Source organism: Salmo salar, chromosome 13, assembly GCF_965601325.2.
Source record: "Salmo salar chromosome 13, fSalSal1, whole genome shotgun sequence".
Classification (NCBI taxonomy): Eukaryota; Metazoa; Chordata; class Actinopteri; order Salmoniformes; family Salmonidae; genus Salmo; species Salmo salar.
Genome location: NC_138303.1, coordinates 105,291,706 through 105,305,596, shown reverse-complemented (window position 1 = coordinate 105,305,596; position 13,891 = coordinate 105,291,706). Strand labels below are relative to the sequence as shown.

Below are 13,891 nucleotides of genomic sequence, written 5' to 3'. Positions count from 1 at the left end.
TGAAGAGGAGGAGGAGGAACAGCAGACACTGATCTATTCATAACTGAAGAGGAGGAGGAACAGCAGACACTGATCTATTCATAACTGAAGAGGAGGAGGAGGAACAGCAGACACTGATCTATTCATAACTGAAGAGGAGGAGGAGGAACAGCAGACACTGATCTATTCATAACTGAAGAGGAGGAGGAGGAACAGCAGACACTGATCTATTCATAACTGAAGAGGAGGAGGAACAGCAGACACTGATCTATTCATAACTGAAGAGGAGGAGGAACAGCAGACACTGATCTATTCATAACTGAAGAGGAGGAGGAGGAACAGCAGACACTGATCTATTCATAACTGAAGAGGAGGAGGAGGAGGAACAGCAGACACTGATCTATTCATAACTGAAGAGGAGGAGGAGGAACAGCAGACACTGATCTATTCACAACTGAAGAGGAGGAGGAACAGCAGACACTGATCTATTCATAACTGAAGAGGAGGAGGAGGAACAGCAGACACTGATCTATTCATAACTGAAGAGGAGGAGGAGGAACAGCAGACACTGATCTATTCATAACTGCTTTGTCAGTTACAGACTTTGTAGTATTTTTTTTATATTTTTTTTGTTTTCAACATTGTTGACTAATATTGCTGAGAACAACTATAGTAGAAACGTATTCAGACCCCTTGGATTTCATTTAGTTACAAAGTGGGATTAAAATGGATTTCATTTAGTTACAAAGCGGGATTAAAATGGATTTCATTTAGTTACAAAGTGGGATTAAAATGGATTTCATGTAGTTACAAAGTGGGATTAAAATGGATTTCATTTAGTTACAAAGCGGGATTAAAATGGATTTCATTTAGTTACAAAGTGGGATTAAAATGGATTTCATTTATTTTTGATACATTAACTAAAATAGTTGCACCCCTTTTCCCCTCAGAATTTCCTCAATTCATCAGGGCATGGACTCTACAAGGTGTTGAAAGCGTTCCACATGGATGCTGGCCCATGTTGACTCCAATGCTTCCCACAGTTTTGTCAAGTTGGCTGGATGTCCTTTGGGTGTTGGACCGTTCTTGATACATACAGGAAACTGTTGAGCGTGAAAAACCCAGCAGTGTTGCAGTTGTTGACAATCAAACCAGTGCGCCTGGCACCTACTATCACACCCCGTTCAAATACGCTTAAATCTTTTGTCTTGCCTATTCGCCCTCTGAATGGCGGACATACACAATCTGTCTCAAGACTTAAAAATCCTTCATTAGCCTGTCTCCTCCCCTTCATCTACACTGATTGAAGTGGATTTAATGATTGACATCAATAAGGGATCATAGCTTTCACTTGATCAGTCTGTCATGGGAAGAGCAGGTGTTCCTAATGTTTTGTACACTTGCACATTTGTATAGTTGGTGTGTAAGTGTTCTGCCCCTTTTGTTTAGGCAATCCTAAATGAGTTCAGGAGTAAAAATTTGCTTAACAAATTACTTAAGGTTCGTGGACTCAGTCTGTGTTAAATAATAGGGGTTGGCATGCTTTTTGAATGACTAACCCTTTCTCTGTCCCCTATACATAAAACATCTGTAAGGTCCCTCAGTCAAGTGTTTCATTTCAAGCACAGATTCAACTACAAAGACCAGGGAGCTTTTCAAAAGCTTCAAAGAAGAGCAATGATTGGTAGATGGGTAACAATAATAAATCAGACATTGAATATATCTTTAAGCACGGTCAAGTTAATAATTATGCTGTGGATGATTTATTAAACCACCCGGACACATCAAAGATGCAGTCGTCCTGAACTGAGCAGGAATGAAACTGCTCAACAAGGCACTAAGGTAATACTGCACTAAAACAAACAGCAATGGAATAGACTTTTGGCCTAAATGCAAAGCCTTATGTTTGGGTCAAATCTTACACAACACATCACTGAATAACTGCCTCCTTATTTTCACTCATGGTGGTGGCTGTGTCATGGTATGGGTATGCTTGACATCGAGCTAAATAGAAACGGGATGGAGATAAGCACAGTCTGCTTTACACCAGACTGGGAGCAGGACAATCTTCAACACAATACCAAATCTACACTGGAGTTGCTTAACCAAGAAGAGTGAATGTCCCTGAGTGGGTCAAATTACAGTTTTGACTTGCTTGAAAATCTATGGCAAGACTTTGCTGTCTAGCCATGATCCCCAACACCTTGACAGAGCTTAATGTTTTTTTTAAAGAATAATGCTCAAGTATTGCACAATCCAGGTGTGTGAAGTTCTTATAGACTTACCTATGAAAACTCATCTGTATTCGATTCCAAAGGGAGCTACATTTGAGATATTTAATTTCTATTCATCTTTTTTATAATTTTTCTTCCACTTTGACATTACAGAGTATTTTATGTAGATATATAAAATACAAAAAAGACATACATTTTAATCCCACTTTGTAACATAATAAAATGTGAAGAAATCCAAGGTGTCTGAATACTTTTGCAAAGCACTGTTTGTGTTGGTTGATATTAATCGAGTCGCTTTGTTCTAACCAGTGTGTATAGAATGCTTATGGTTTTCATGTTATTGACTCTTGACAATGACACATCCTATCATGAAAATGTGTTCTACATTTTGAGTGTCGACTCCTTTCACCACTATGGGTCAAGGCCAGGGTATGCAGTATCTATTTGCAATACTTGAAATGGAATTCAAATGTTCTTCCTCTGTCCCAATTGCCTTCTCGTTGACTTATCTTACCATGCACATTTGCAAAAGAAGTATGCATCTGTTCAAAGCCATAAACATTATATTTGTATTGATGATATTCTAATACAAGATGGATAAGAACTTCTACTTCTGTAACAACAAACCCAGTCATTTTAGATTGACACTGTTTAGAGATGCACAATTCTTACCAGAAACAAACCACAGCAGCTGTAATGCACTCAAGTCAAGCTTTGTTTATTAAGTAGTATTTGGTATACATTTATGTGAACGTCTTCAGTTATGTTACATCAAATGAAAATAGGTGGGGTAAAGGGGGTTTAAATTACATTTCAAATAAAGGTGCTGTGTTGTTTTGACGAGTTAACCATACGGTAGCACAGCGTGACATGACAAGGGTACTCCAACGTTTGTGGGAGGTTGACAGGGGCGGGCAGGACTGGGATGAGGGGGTGGGGTTGACAGGGGTGGGCTGGTTGGGAGGAGGTGGTGGTGGGGGGGGGTTGACAGGGGCAGGCAGGATTGGGAGGAGGTGGTGGGAGGTTGACAGGGGTGGGCTGGTTGGGAAGGTGTAATGGAATGTGCTAGGGGTTGGGCTGGGGTTGACAGTGGGTAGGGGTAGAGGGAAGGTGGGGGGCTGATGGGGTGGGAGGGTAGGTGGAACAGAGGAGTGAAGATAGGGGGAGTTGACAAGCTTGGTGGTAGGGGAGAACGTGGGGTGCTCAGACAGACCGTCTGACAGCTGGGTGAGTCTCCACACTGCAGGACACTGAGGTGGTCCTCTCCTCTGTGACAGCTCCTACAGGGGAGCAGAGAAACATGGTACGTATAGAGGTTGTCAAAAACACAGGGAGCATAGACAGAAACTAAACAGAACAATTTAGGAATGATCTAATCTGGGAGTCTACCTTTTGATCTGAAGTGCTCCTCTGTCTGGAATGATATTTAGACACCTAAACAATGGGAATAAAAGTTGCTCTATTTTATGTGTTAACAGTGCTCTGCTTGCAAGCAGTATGATCAGTGCTTTGTAAATTTGACTTGGGAATTATTTTCTGATATCACCACGTTTCTTCTGTAAGCCTCACACTTTGATGAGCGCTAAAGAAACTTGTATTAATGTTTCCCCAACATTTCCCTCCAATCTGACATGACTCATGCCCTACTAGGGGAGCTGTTACCCATCCACGATGACCATTAACCAACACACCTTAAGCTTCTGGTTGTTTCCCTGCAGAGATCCCCAGCCTGCTCTCCTCTCCCTCCAGCAGCTTCCTGTAGACGGCGATTTCAGCGTCCAGCTTCAGCTTGATGTGCAGCAGCTCTTGGTAGTCGGCCAGGTACTTGCCCATCTCCATCTTGGTCTCGCAGAGCTGGTGCTGCAGCTGAGCAATGATGCCCTCCAGGCCTCCAACCTTATCCATGTGGGCCATCTCCATGTCCTCCAGCTGCTGCTCCAGGGCCGCGTTGCTCGCCCTCAGCCCGTCGATCTGGTTCTGGAGGTCTGTCACCTGGTTGTGGAAGGTGGTGATCTCTTCTTTCATGGACTTCATCTGTTCTTCTTTCTTGCCGGCGACTTCTTTGAGAGTTTCGAACTTGCCCTTGTACCACTTCTCGGCTTCCTGGACGTTCTTGGCCGCCACAGTCTCAATCTCGGCGCGCATGTTGCGGAGGTAGGCGGCGAGGTCAGGGCGGTCACCGTCGAGTTCTGTGGTCACCTTGGAGTCCTCGATCTGCTTCATAAGGTCGGCAACTTCCTCGTCATGCAACTTCTTGAGGAACTCAATCTCGGCCACCAGCTGTTCGACGCGCTTCTCGAGCTCAGCCTTCTGCAGAGTGGCGTTGTCAACGTCTTCACGGAATTCCCTCAGGATCATCTCTGCCTCCTCTGGAGATGGGACAAATAGAGAGTGGATTAGTTAGAAACACAACAGCAGTGATGTTAGTACTCTATACAGTATTGGCATCAATTGTATTTGATGGGGTGTATGATAAGCCTGTATACACACTAATCAAATGTGATTGTACATAGGAGGAAAATATCTGGTTCCATTTTTCATGCAAACAAAAGTACATCATACCCTCTCCAACAACTGTTTATGTCTATATAACAGTGACGTGAATCTATACGATTCGTTTCAGCAAATCTCCCCACTCCCCAGACAGTGGTCAGTGTGAGACTGAGACCCTACCTTTCAGTGCCAGCTCCTCTTCCAGTTTCATTCTCCACACCTCCACCTCCTCCTCAATGTATCCCATCTCGATATCAGCAGCTCCCTTCTCATTGGTCAAGGCTTCGATCAGCTCCCTCATCTCCTTGAACTTCAGGTTGTATTCTTCTCCGATGCCAGTGGGGCCTCCCTTGAAGCGGCCCTGTAGCGCAGCCAGCTCGGCCGTCAGCAGGGCGTTCCTCTGTTCAAGGGCCTGGACTTTCTCGATGTAGCCTGCGAACCTCACGTTTAGCTCTTGCATCTCCTCCTTCTCGTTGGCATGGACCTGGTGTATCTCTGTGCCCAACTCCACGGCCGAGGACCCTTGGCCGCCCTGGTATCCGGAGCGTCCACGGTTGTTGTACGAGGATCCACGGCACCGGGAGGGAGAGGGGCTCTGAACCCGCATACTGCTGCGTGTCCCACTCACCTGCAGGGACTGGGATTTCTGGGAATAGGAAGATCCTCTCATGTTTGGTTCTCAGTGTGCTACAAAGTGTCTTCTATAATCAGATTGTTTGTTTGTTCTTGAATATAGTTCCTGTTCCACTAAAAAGGAAGGCCTCTTCTGGTGTTCTCTCCCTTTGCTGGCTCGCCCACCTTGCTGCTGTGCTGACAGTCTCTCAGATCGACCTGTGGCTTTTATAGGGCCGCAAAGAATGTCTCAGACTCCCTTGAAAATCTTGCAGGGTTTTGACATGTTTTAAATGTGGATCATTACTCTCTTCAAAGACCTGCAGCACCACAGTCTTCATTTGCTAGCTAGCATTGCATTGTTAGTAGTGGGGGTGGGTGGAGTTTGCTCGGCCCTAACGCCTCCATATGAAATAGTGATATGAGCATGTATGCCCGCTATTTTTCACTCTCTTCTCACTTAGGGCGCCGCTAGGGACTCGGGAGGGTGTGAGGCAGGGTAGGGAGGGCATTAAGCGCATTGGAAAACGATGACGAAGTGACTTATGTTCTTCGGCAACAGTTTTTCCTGTAAGACTTTCTGACACATGGTCCATCATATATGAATCAAGGTGTCAGACACCAGTCTCCAGAGAAGACATTATTTAAACAATACAATTAACCTTCTCCAAGAATACCAAGAGACTTCCTAAGGCTGGTAATGGTATTACGGAGAGCAGTAGGGCTCCTGCTTCATTTGAGTCTCTCTGTAGTCTCAGGATATGGACTACGCCAAACAGGGCAGTAATAATAGTAAAGCTATGTCTTGATATTTTAGATTCAGGTGCCTCTATTTGTGTTAGAAAAGTATTTTACTGGAACTATGGACAACCACTATTTATTAGTAAAAATTGTTTAAAGCACCTGCAACTGCACACTATTGAAATGTTTGGCGATGTTTTGACTTGAAGTGGTAATCTGAATTGACAAAAAGGGAAATCTGCATAATTGATGAAACACTACTGGTTATGTTTGATGAAACACTTGGTTTTGATGATGAGACACTGTTGGTTTTGATTGATGAGACACTATTGGTTATGATTGATGAGACACTATTATTTTCTGTAGTTTGTACAGTTGGTTCACACACTCTGTTCCTCCTCACTCTGTCACGTCCTGACCTTAGAAAGCTGTTATTTTCTATGGTAGAGTAGGTCAGGGCGTGACAGGGGGGTTTTCTAGTTTAGTTTTTCTATGTTGGGTTTTGTTTGGGATTATCTCCAATTAGAGGCAGCTGGTCCTCGTTGTCTCTAATTGGAGCTCATACTTAAGTAGGGTTTTTTTTCCACCTGGGTTTGTGGGAGATTATTTCTGAGTTAGTGTATGTTTCTACTCTGCGTCACAGTTTGTTGTTTTTGTTCGTTCAGTTTATTTGTGTATGTATTGCAAAGTTTCACAGTGAAAATAAAGTGTGGAACGACACACATGGTGCACTTTGGTCCGCTCCTTCCCACGACAACCGTGACACACTCGAATCACATTTAAAATCAATATACAACCTATTTTTTCATGACATTTTTAATCCACTCTACATTCATGGACATGAGATTATTGCACTTTTAAGTGATATCCTCTGGGTCCACATTGTACAAGTTGTTACGCTGAGCGTAGCCTAGTGGTTAGAGCGTTGGACTAGTAACCGAAAGGTTGCAAGATCGAATCCCTGAGCTGACAAGGTACAAAATCTGTCGTTCTGCCCCTGAACAAGGCAGTTAACCCACTGTTCCTAGACAGTCATTGAAAATAAGAATTTGTTCTTAACTGACTTGCCTAGTTAAATAAAGGTACAATTAAATAAAATAAATATATATATATATGTCTGTTAGCCAAATAAATCAATGGTGTTACCAAATGGTGAGGTATTACCCTTGTACTAGCTAACATTAGCTGTGTCTAACATAGCTAGCTGTGGACTATGTGTGTATCTATCTGTGTGAAGCCTTCAGCCCCTTGGCAGTCCCCTGTGAGGGATCTACATTCATGGATATAAGATGACATGTCTTCACCAAATGGTGAATACCTTGATATACTGTACCACATGTTTAGTAGTGAGTCATGATTAGCTTGCTGTTAGCATGATGTGAGTGGGTGTAGCCATCTGCCTGCCTCCCCTGTGAGGTTCAATCGCTAGTCTACATTCATTGACATGAGATGACTTGTCTTCTTGACCAAAGTAATCATGAATTAATGAATATGTACTGAACAAAAATATAAACACAACATTCAACAATGTTCATATAAGGAAACAGTCAATCTATGGATTTCACATGACTGTGTCACGTCCTGGCCAGTATAAGGGTTAATTGTCATTTTAGTTTGGTCAGGACATGGCAGAGGGTATTTGTTTTATGTGGTTCATGGTGGTGTGTTAGGGCGTTTGATTTATGGTCTATGTTGATGTATTTCTATGTGTAGTCTGGTTGATCTATTTCTATGTTGAGTTAATTGGGGTGGACTTCCAATTGAAGGCAGCTGTGTGGTGTTGCCTTTGATTGGAAGTCCTATATTAGTTGGGTGTGTTTGTCTGTTGTATTTGTGGGAGATTGTTCTGTGTTTAGCCTTGTGCCTTGCCAGACTGTTAGTTGATCGGTCGTTCTCTTTTTTTTGTTATTTTGGTGTTCATTTTGGAATTTATTAAAAGTCAAGATGAGCATACATATACCTGCTGCGTTTTGGTCCTCCTTAACCAACGACGATCGTGACAGACTGGGAATATAGATATGCATCTGTTGGTCACAGATACCTTAAAACAATGGGCCTCAGGATCACATCACAGTATTTCTGTGCATTCAAATTGCCAATGATAAAATGCAATTGTTTGTTGTCCGTAGTTTATACTGACCATAACCCCACCACCACCATGGGGCACTCTGTTTACAACTTTGACAAACTGTTCACCCACATGACGCCATACACATGGTCTGCAGTTGTGAGGCTGGTTGGACGGACTGCCAAATTCTCTAAAACAAGGTTGGATGCGGCTTATGGTAGAGAAATTAACATTCAATTCTCTGGCAACAATTCTGGTGGACATTCCTGCAGTCAGTATGCCAATTGCAAATCAAAACTTGAGACATCTGTGGTATTGTGTTGTGTGACAAAACTGCACATTTTAGAGCGGCTTTTAATTGTCCATAGCACAAGGTTCACCTGTGTAATGATCATGCCGTTTAATCATATGCCACACCTGTCAGGTGGATGGATTATCTTTGGCAAAGGAGAAATGCTCACTAACAGGAATGAGAAATAAGCTTTTTTGTGCGTATGGAACATTTCTGGGATCTTTTATTTCCGCTCAGGAAACATGGGACCAACACTTTACGTTTGCATTTATGTTGCGTTGATATTTTATATAATAGCTCATGTCCAGTAGATAGTCATGATGATTAGCTAGCTAGCTGTGTGTATCTGTATCTATGATGCCTCCAGCCCCAGCCAGTCCCCCCCATTGAACCCAATAACCTCTTTTCATAACAATTTCCCTCTACATTCATGGGCATAACCAAATTGTGAAGTAATACCCAATATTAGCTAACATTAGCTATGTGTGCTGTGTAGAGGGATGCATCTGCCTGTCCCAGTCCCAGTCAGCCTTATTCCCCTGTGAGGGCATCAGCACGGAGCAGGTTTAATCTCTAGTCTACATTCATGAACTTGACATAACTTCTTCTGACCAAATGAAGTAATACTGTTGTATTACCCAAACATTAGCTATGTATTACATGGCTATCTCTGTGTGGGTGTGTCTCTGTATCTGTATAATGCATCCAGCCTCAGTCATTCCCCTGCTAGGTCATCAGCACTGAGCAGGTTCAATCTCTAGGGCGCATGTTAATTGGCTTGGGCCTCTGCTGTGACAGGAGTCACGGAGACCAACCCTGCAGGCTCCAACCACATACTAGGTTTTCGTCCCAAATGCAGGCCAGGGTCATATTGAGGAAGTAGGTAGGAGGAATATGTGTTATGAAATGGAAAACGGACAGAAACAAGCTTTCTTATTGAACAAGATCAGGTAGTACCACTTCGGCGAGTCATTTCGTGTCTACTTAACGCATTCCAGGTTTACAACTGTCACTTAAGTTTGTGACCTAACCTACCCTGTAGACCTGATAACTGTAACCATGTTTACAAGGACTTTAGAGGACGCTGTTACAAGCATTTCGCTACACCTGCAATAACATCTGCTAAATATGTGTATGTGACCCAAAAAATTGGATTTGATTTAGTGTTGTTGAAGTGCACAGTTGCCCTTTTGACTCTAGGGTTGTTTAGTGGCGGGTGTAGAAAATAAACGTCTCTACGGCACCAGAACTGACAACAGATGTCACGACTTCCACCCAAGTCGGTTCCTCTCCTTGTTCGGGCGGCGGTCGGCGTCACCGGTCTTCTAGCCATCGTCGATCCACTTTTCATTTTCCATTTGTTTTGTCTTGTTTTCCTACACACCTGGTTCTCATTTCCCTCATTAAGTGTTGTGTATTTAACCCTCTGTTCCCCCCATGTCTTTGTGTGGAATTGTTTGTTGTAAGTGCTTGTGCACATGTTTACTGGTGCGGGTCAGGTTTTGTACCCATGTTGGTTATTTCTTTATGCCGTTGGTTTTGAAATTAAACTGCTCCGGCTATTACCTAGTTCTGCTCTCCTGCGTTTGACTTCACTGCCACCAGTTACGCACCCCTTTACAACAGAACCAAATCAGATACTGGGTTATTCATATATTAACGTTAAAGCTCTGACGGGTGACTCGTGCCTGGTAACAATGACACTATCATTTTAGATAAGTATTGTACCATAACTTAATAATGATGGTTCTGTATTTCATTATCAATAAAACTTGGATGCTTTTTTTGATGAACACCAAGTGTGTTTCTCTTTGTTTTGTGTGAGAATCACCTCGTTAAAACCCCATGAAGAGCATTATCTGAAACATCTGATTTACATCATCTTGAGTCTCTGGTGATTAAGATGTGTTTGGCTCTGACTACACACACACACACACACACACACACACACACACACACACACACACACACACACACACACACACACACACACACACACACACACACACACACACACACACACACACACACACACACACACACACAGCTGACACATACACACACACACACACACACACACACACACACACACACACACACACACACACACACACACACAGCTGACACATACACACACACACACACACACACACACACACACACACACACACACACACACACACACACACACACACACACACACACACACACACACACACACACACACACACACACACACACACACACACACACACAGCTGACACATACACACACACACACACACAACTGACACATACACACACACACACACAACTAGTGTCTTTGGGGACTGTCACTGCCTTCTGTCCCATTTCCTTCAGCCCCCACCGTGTCACGTGTCTCTCTGAGCTGATATAATGAGGCTATGTTGCCTTAAGACCATGCTGAGACTGGCGTTGGTGGTGGAAAAGCCTCTATCAAATTCACTCAATTTCAATTCAATTTAAGGGCTTTATATTTTTTTATTCACATTGCCAAAGCAAGTGAAATAGATAATAAACAATAAAAATGAACAGTAAACATTACACTCACAAAAGTTCTAAAAGAATAGAGACATTTCAAATGTCATATTATGTCTATATACAGTGTTGTAATGATGTGCAAATAGTTAAAGTACAAAAGGGAAGAAAAAAATAAACATAAATATAGGTTGTATTTACAATGGTGTTTGTTCTTCATTGTTTTCCCTTTTCTTGTGGCAACGGGTCACAAATCTTGCTGCTGTGATGGCACACTGTGGTATTTCACCCAATAGATATGGGAGTTTATCAAAATTGTATTTGTTTTAGAATTCTTTGTGGATCTGTGTAATCTGAGGGAAATATGTGTCTCGAATATGGTCATACATTTGCCAGGAGGTTAGGAAGTGCAGCTCAGTTTCCACCTCATTTTGTGCCTACGGCGGCCTTTCTCAATAGCAAGGCTATGCTCACGGATTCTGTACATAGTCAGTCTCAGTGGTCAGGTATTCTGCCACTGTGTACTCTCTGTTTAGGGCCAAATAACATTCTAGCTTGCTCAGTTTTTTTGTAAATTCTTTCCAATGTGTCAAGTAATTATATTTTTGTTTTCTCATGATTTGTTTGGGTCTAATTGTGTCCTGGGGCTCTGTGGGGTCTGTTTAGGTTTGTGAACAGTGCCCCAGGACCAGCTTTCTTAGGGGACTCTTCTCCAGGTTCATCTCTCTGTAGGTGATGGCTTTGTTATGGAAGGTTTGGGAATCGCTTCCTTTTTTTTAGGTGGTTGTAGAATGTAACGGCTATTTTCTGGATTTTGATAATTAGTGGGTATCGGCCTAATTCTTCTCTGCATGCATTATTTACTGTTTTACGTTGTACACTGAGGATATTTTTGCAGAATTCTGCATGCAGTCTCAATTTGGTGTTTGTCCCATTTTGTGAATTCTTGGTTGGTGAGCGGACCCCAGACTTCACAACCATAAAGGGCAATGGGTTCTATAACTGATTCAAGTATTTTTAGACAGATACTTATTGGTATGTCTAATTTGATGTTCCTTTTGATGGCATAGAAGGCCCTTCTTGCTTTGTCTCTCAGATCGTTCACAGCTTTGTGGAAGTTACCTGTGGCGCTGATGTTTAGGCCAAGGTATGTATCGTTTTTTGTGTGCTCTAGGGCAACGGTGTCTAGATGGAATTTGTATTCGTGGTCCAGGCAACTGGACCTTTTTTGGAACACCATTATTTTTGTCTTACTGAGATTTACTGTCAGGGCCCAGGTCTGACAGAATCTGTGCAGAAGATCTAGGTGTTGCTGTAGGCCCTACTTGGTTGGGGACAGAAGCACCAGATCATCAGCAAACAGTAGACATTTGACTTCAGATTCTAGTAGGGTGTGGACAGGTGCTGCAGACTGTTCTAGTGCCCTCGCCAATTCGTTGACATATATGTTGAAGAGAGGTGGGGCTTAAGCTGTATCCCTGTCTCACCCCCGGCCCTGTGGAAAGAAATGTGTGTGTTTTTTGCCAATCTTAACTGTACACTTATTGTTTGTGTACATGGATTTTATAATGTCCTATGTTTTTCCCCCAACGCCACCTTCCATCAATTTGTATAGCAGGTGCTTATGCCAAATTGAGTCAAAAGGCTTTTTTGAAATCAACAAAGCATTAGAAGACTTTGCCTTTGTTTTGGTTTGTTTGTTTGTTAGTTAAGGTGTGCAGGGTGAATATGTGTTCTGTCGTACGGTAATTTGGTAAAAAGCCAATTTGACATTTGCTCAGTACATTGTTTTCGCTGAGGAAATGTACAAGTCAGCTGTTAATGATAATGCAGAGTATTTTCCCAAGGTTGTTGTTGATGCATATCCCACGGTAGTTATTGGGGTCAAATTTGTGTCCATTTTTCTGGATTGGGGTGATCAGCCCTTGGTTCCAAATATTGGGGAATATGCCAGAGCTGAGGATGATGTTAAAGAGTTTAAGATTTGTCAATTAGAATTTCTGGTCTGTATATTTTATAATTTCATTGAGGATACCATCAACCCCACAGGCCTTTTTGGGTTGGAGGGTTTGTATTTTGTCCTGTAGTTCATTCAATTTAATTGGAGAATCCAGTGGGATCTTGTAGTCTTTAGTAGTTGATACTAAGATTTGTATTTTATCATGTATATGCTTTTGATGTTTGTTCTTTGTTATAAAGCCAAAAAGATTGGAGAAGTGTTTATCCATTCATTGCTGTTTTGGATAGATAACTCTTCGTGTTGTTGTTGGTTTAGAGTTTTCCCAGAAGTGGTTAGATTCTATGGATTCTTTAATTACAATGAGCTGATTTCTGACGTGCTGTTCCTTCTTTTTCTGTAGTGTATTTCTGTATTGTTTTAGTGATTCACCATAGTGAAAGCGTTGGCTCAGGTTTTCTGTATTGTTTTAGTGATTCACCATAGTGAAAGCGTTGGCTCAGGTTTTCTGTATTGTTTTAGTGATTCACCATAGTGAAAGCGTTGGCTCAGGTTTTCTGTATTGTTTTAGTGATTCACCATAGTGAAAGCGTTGGCTCAGGTTTTCTGTATTGTTTTAGTGATTCACCATAGTGAAAGCGTTGGCTCAGGTTTTCTGTATTGTTTTAGTGATTCACCATAGTGAAAGCGTTGGCTCAGGTTTTCTCTATTGTTTTAGTGATTCACCATAGTGAAAGCATTGGCTCAGGTTTTCTGGGTCTCTATGTTTTTGCTTTGATAGGTTTCTCAATTTCTTATTTAGGTTTTTGCATTCTTCATCAAACCCTTTGTCATTGTTGTTAATTTTCTTAGGTTGCCTGCTTTAAATTGTTTGATTTGATAGGGAAGCTGAGAGATCAAATATACTGTTTAGGTTTTTTTACTGCTAAGTTTACACCTTCACTATTACAGTGGAACATTTTGTCCAGGAAACTGTCTAGAAGGGATTGAATTTGTTGTTGCCTAACTGTTTTTTGC

At 42.2% G+C, this 13,891-nt stretch overlaps 1 protein-coding gene across 2 annotated transcripts; it reads right to left on the bottom strand.

Moving 5' to 3' along the window:
- Positions 1 to 2,910: 2,910 nt before the first annotated feature.
- LOC106568456 (vimentin) lies at positions 2,911 to 6,191 on the bottom strand. Of its 2 annotated transcripts, XM_014138819.3 has the most exons (4): positions 4,887 to 6,191; positions 3,905 to 4,582; positions 3,603 to 3,647; positions 2,911 to 3,493 (listed from the first exon to the last, which is right to left on the bottom strand). In XM_014138819.3, exons 1-2 carry the CDS (start codon positions 5,374 to 5,376, stop codon positions 3,906 to 3,908), a joined length of 1,167 nt encoding a protein of 388 aa, XP_013994294.1. In that variant the 5' UTR covers positions 5,377 to 6,191; the 3' UTR covers positions 2,911 to 3,493; positions 3,603 to 3,647; position 3,905. The 2 variants fall into 2 exon arrangements, with proteins under 2 accessions (XP_013994294.1, XP_013994295.1); XM_014138820.3 differs by lacking the exon at positions 3,603 to 3,647.
- Positions 6,192 to 13,891: the final 7,700 nt, after the last annotated feature.

Excerpts from the sequence above, each read along its gene's own strand:
- LOC106568456 (XM_014138819.3), bottom strand. The coding sequence starts at position 5,376 with ATGAGAGGATCTTCCTATTCCCAGAAATCCCAGTCCCTGCAGGTGAGT. Across the intron at positions 4,583-4,886 it reads AGAGGAGCTGGCACTGAAAG|AGGAGGCAGAGATGATCCTG; the intron begins GTAGGGTCTCAG and ends TCCCATCTCCAG.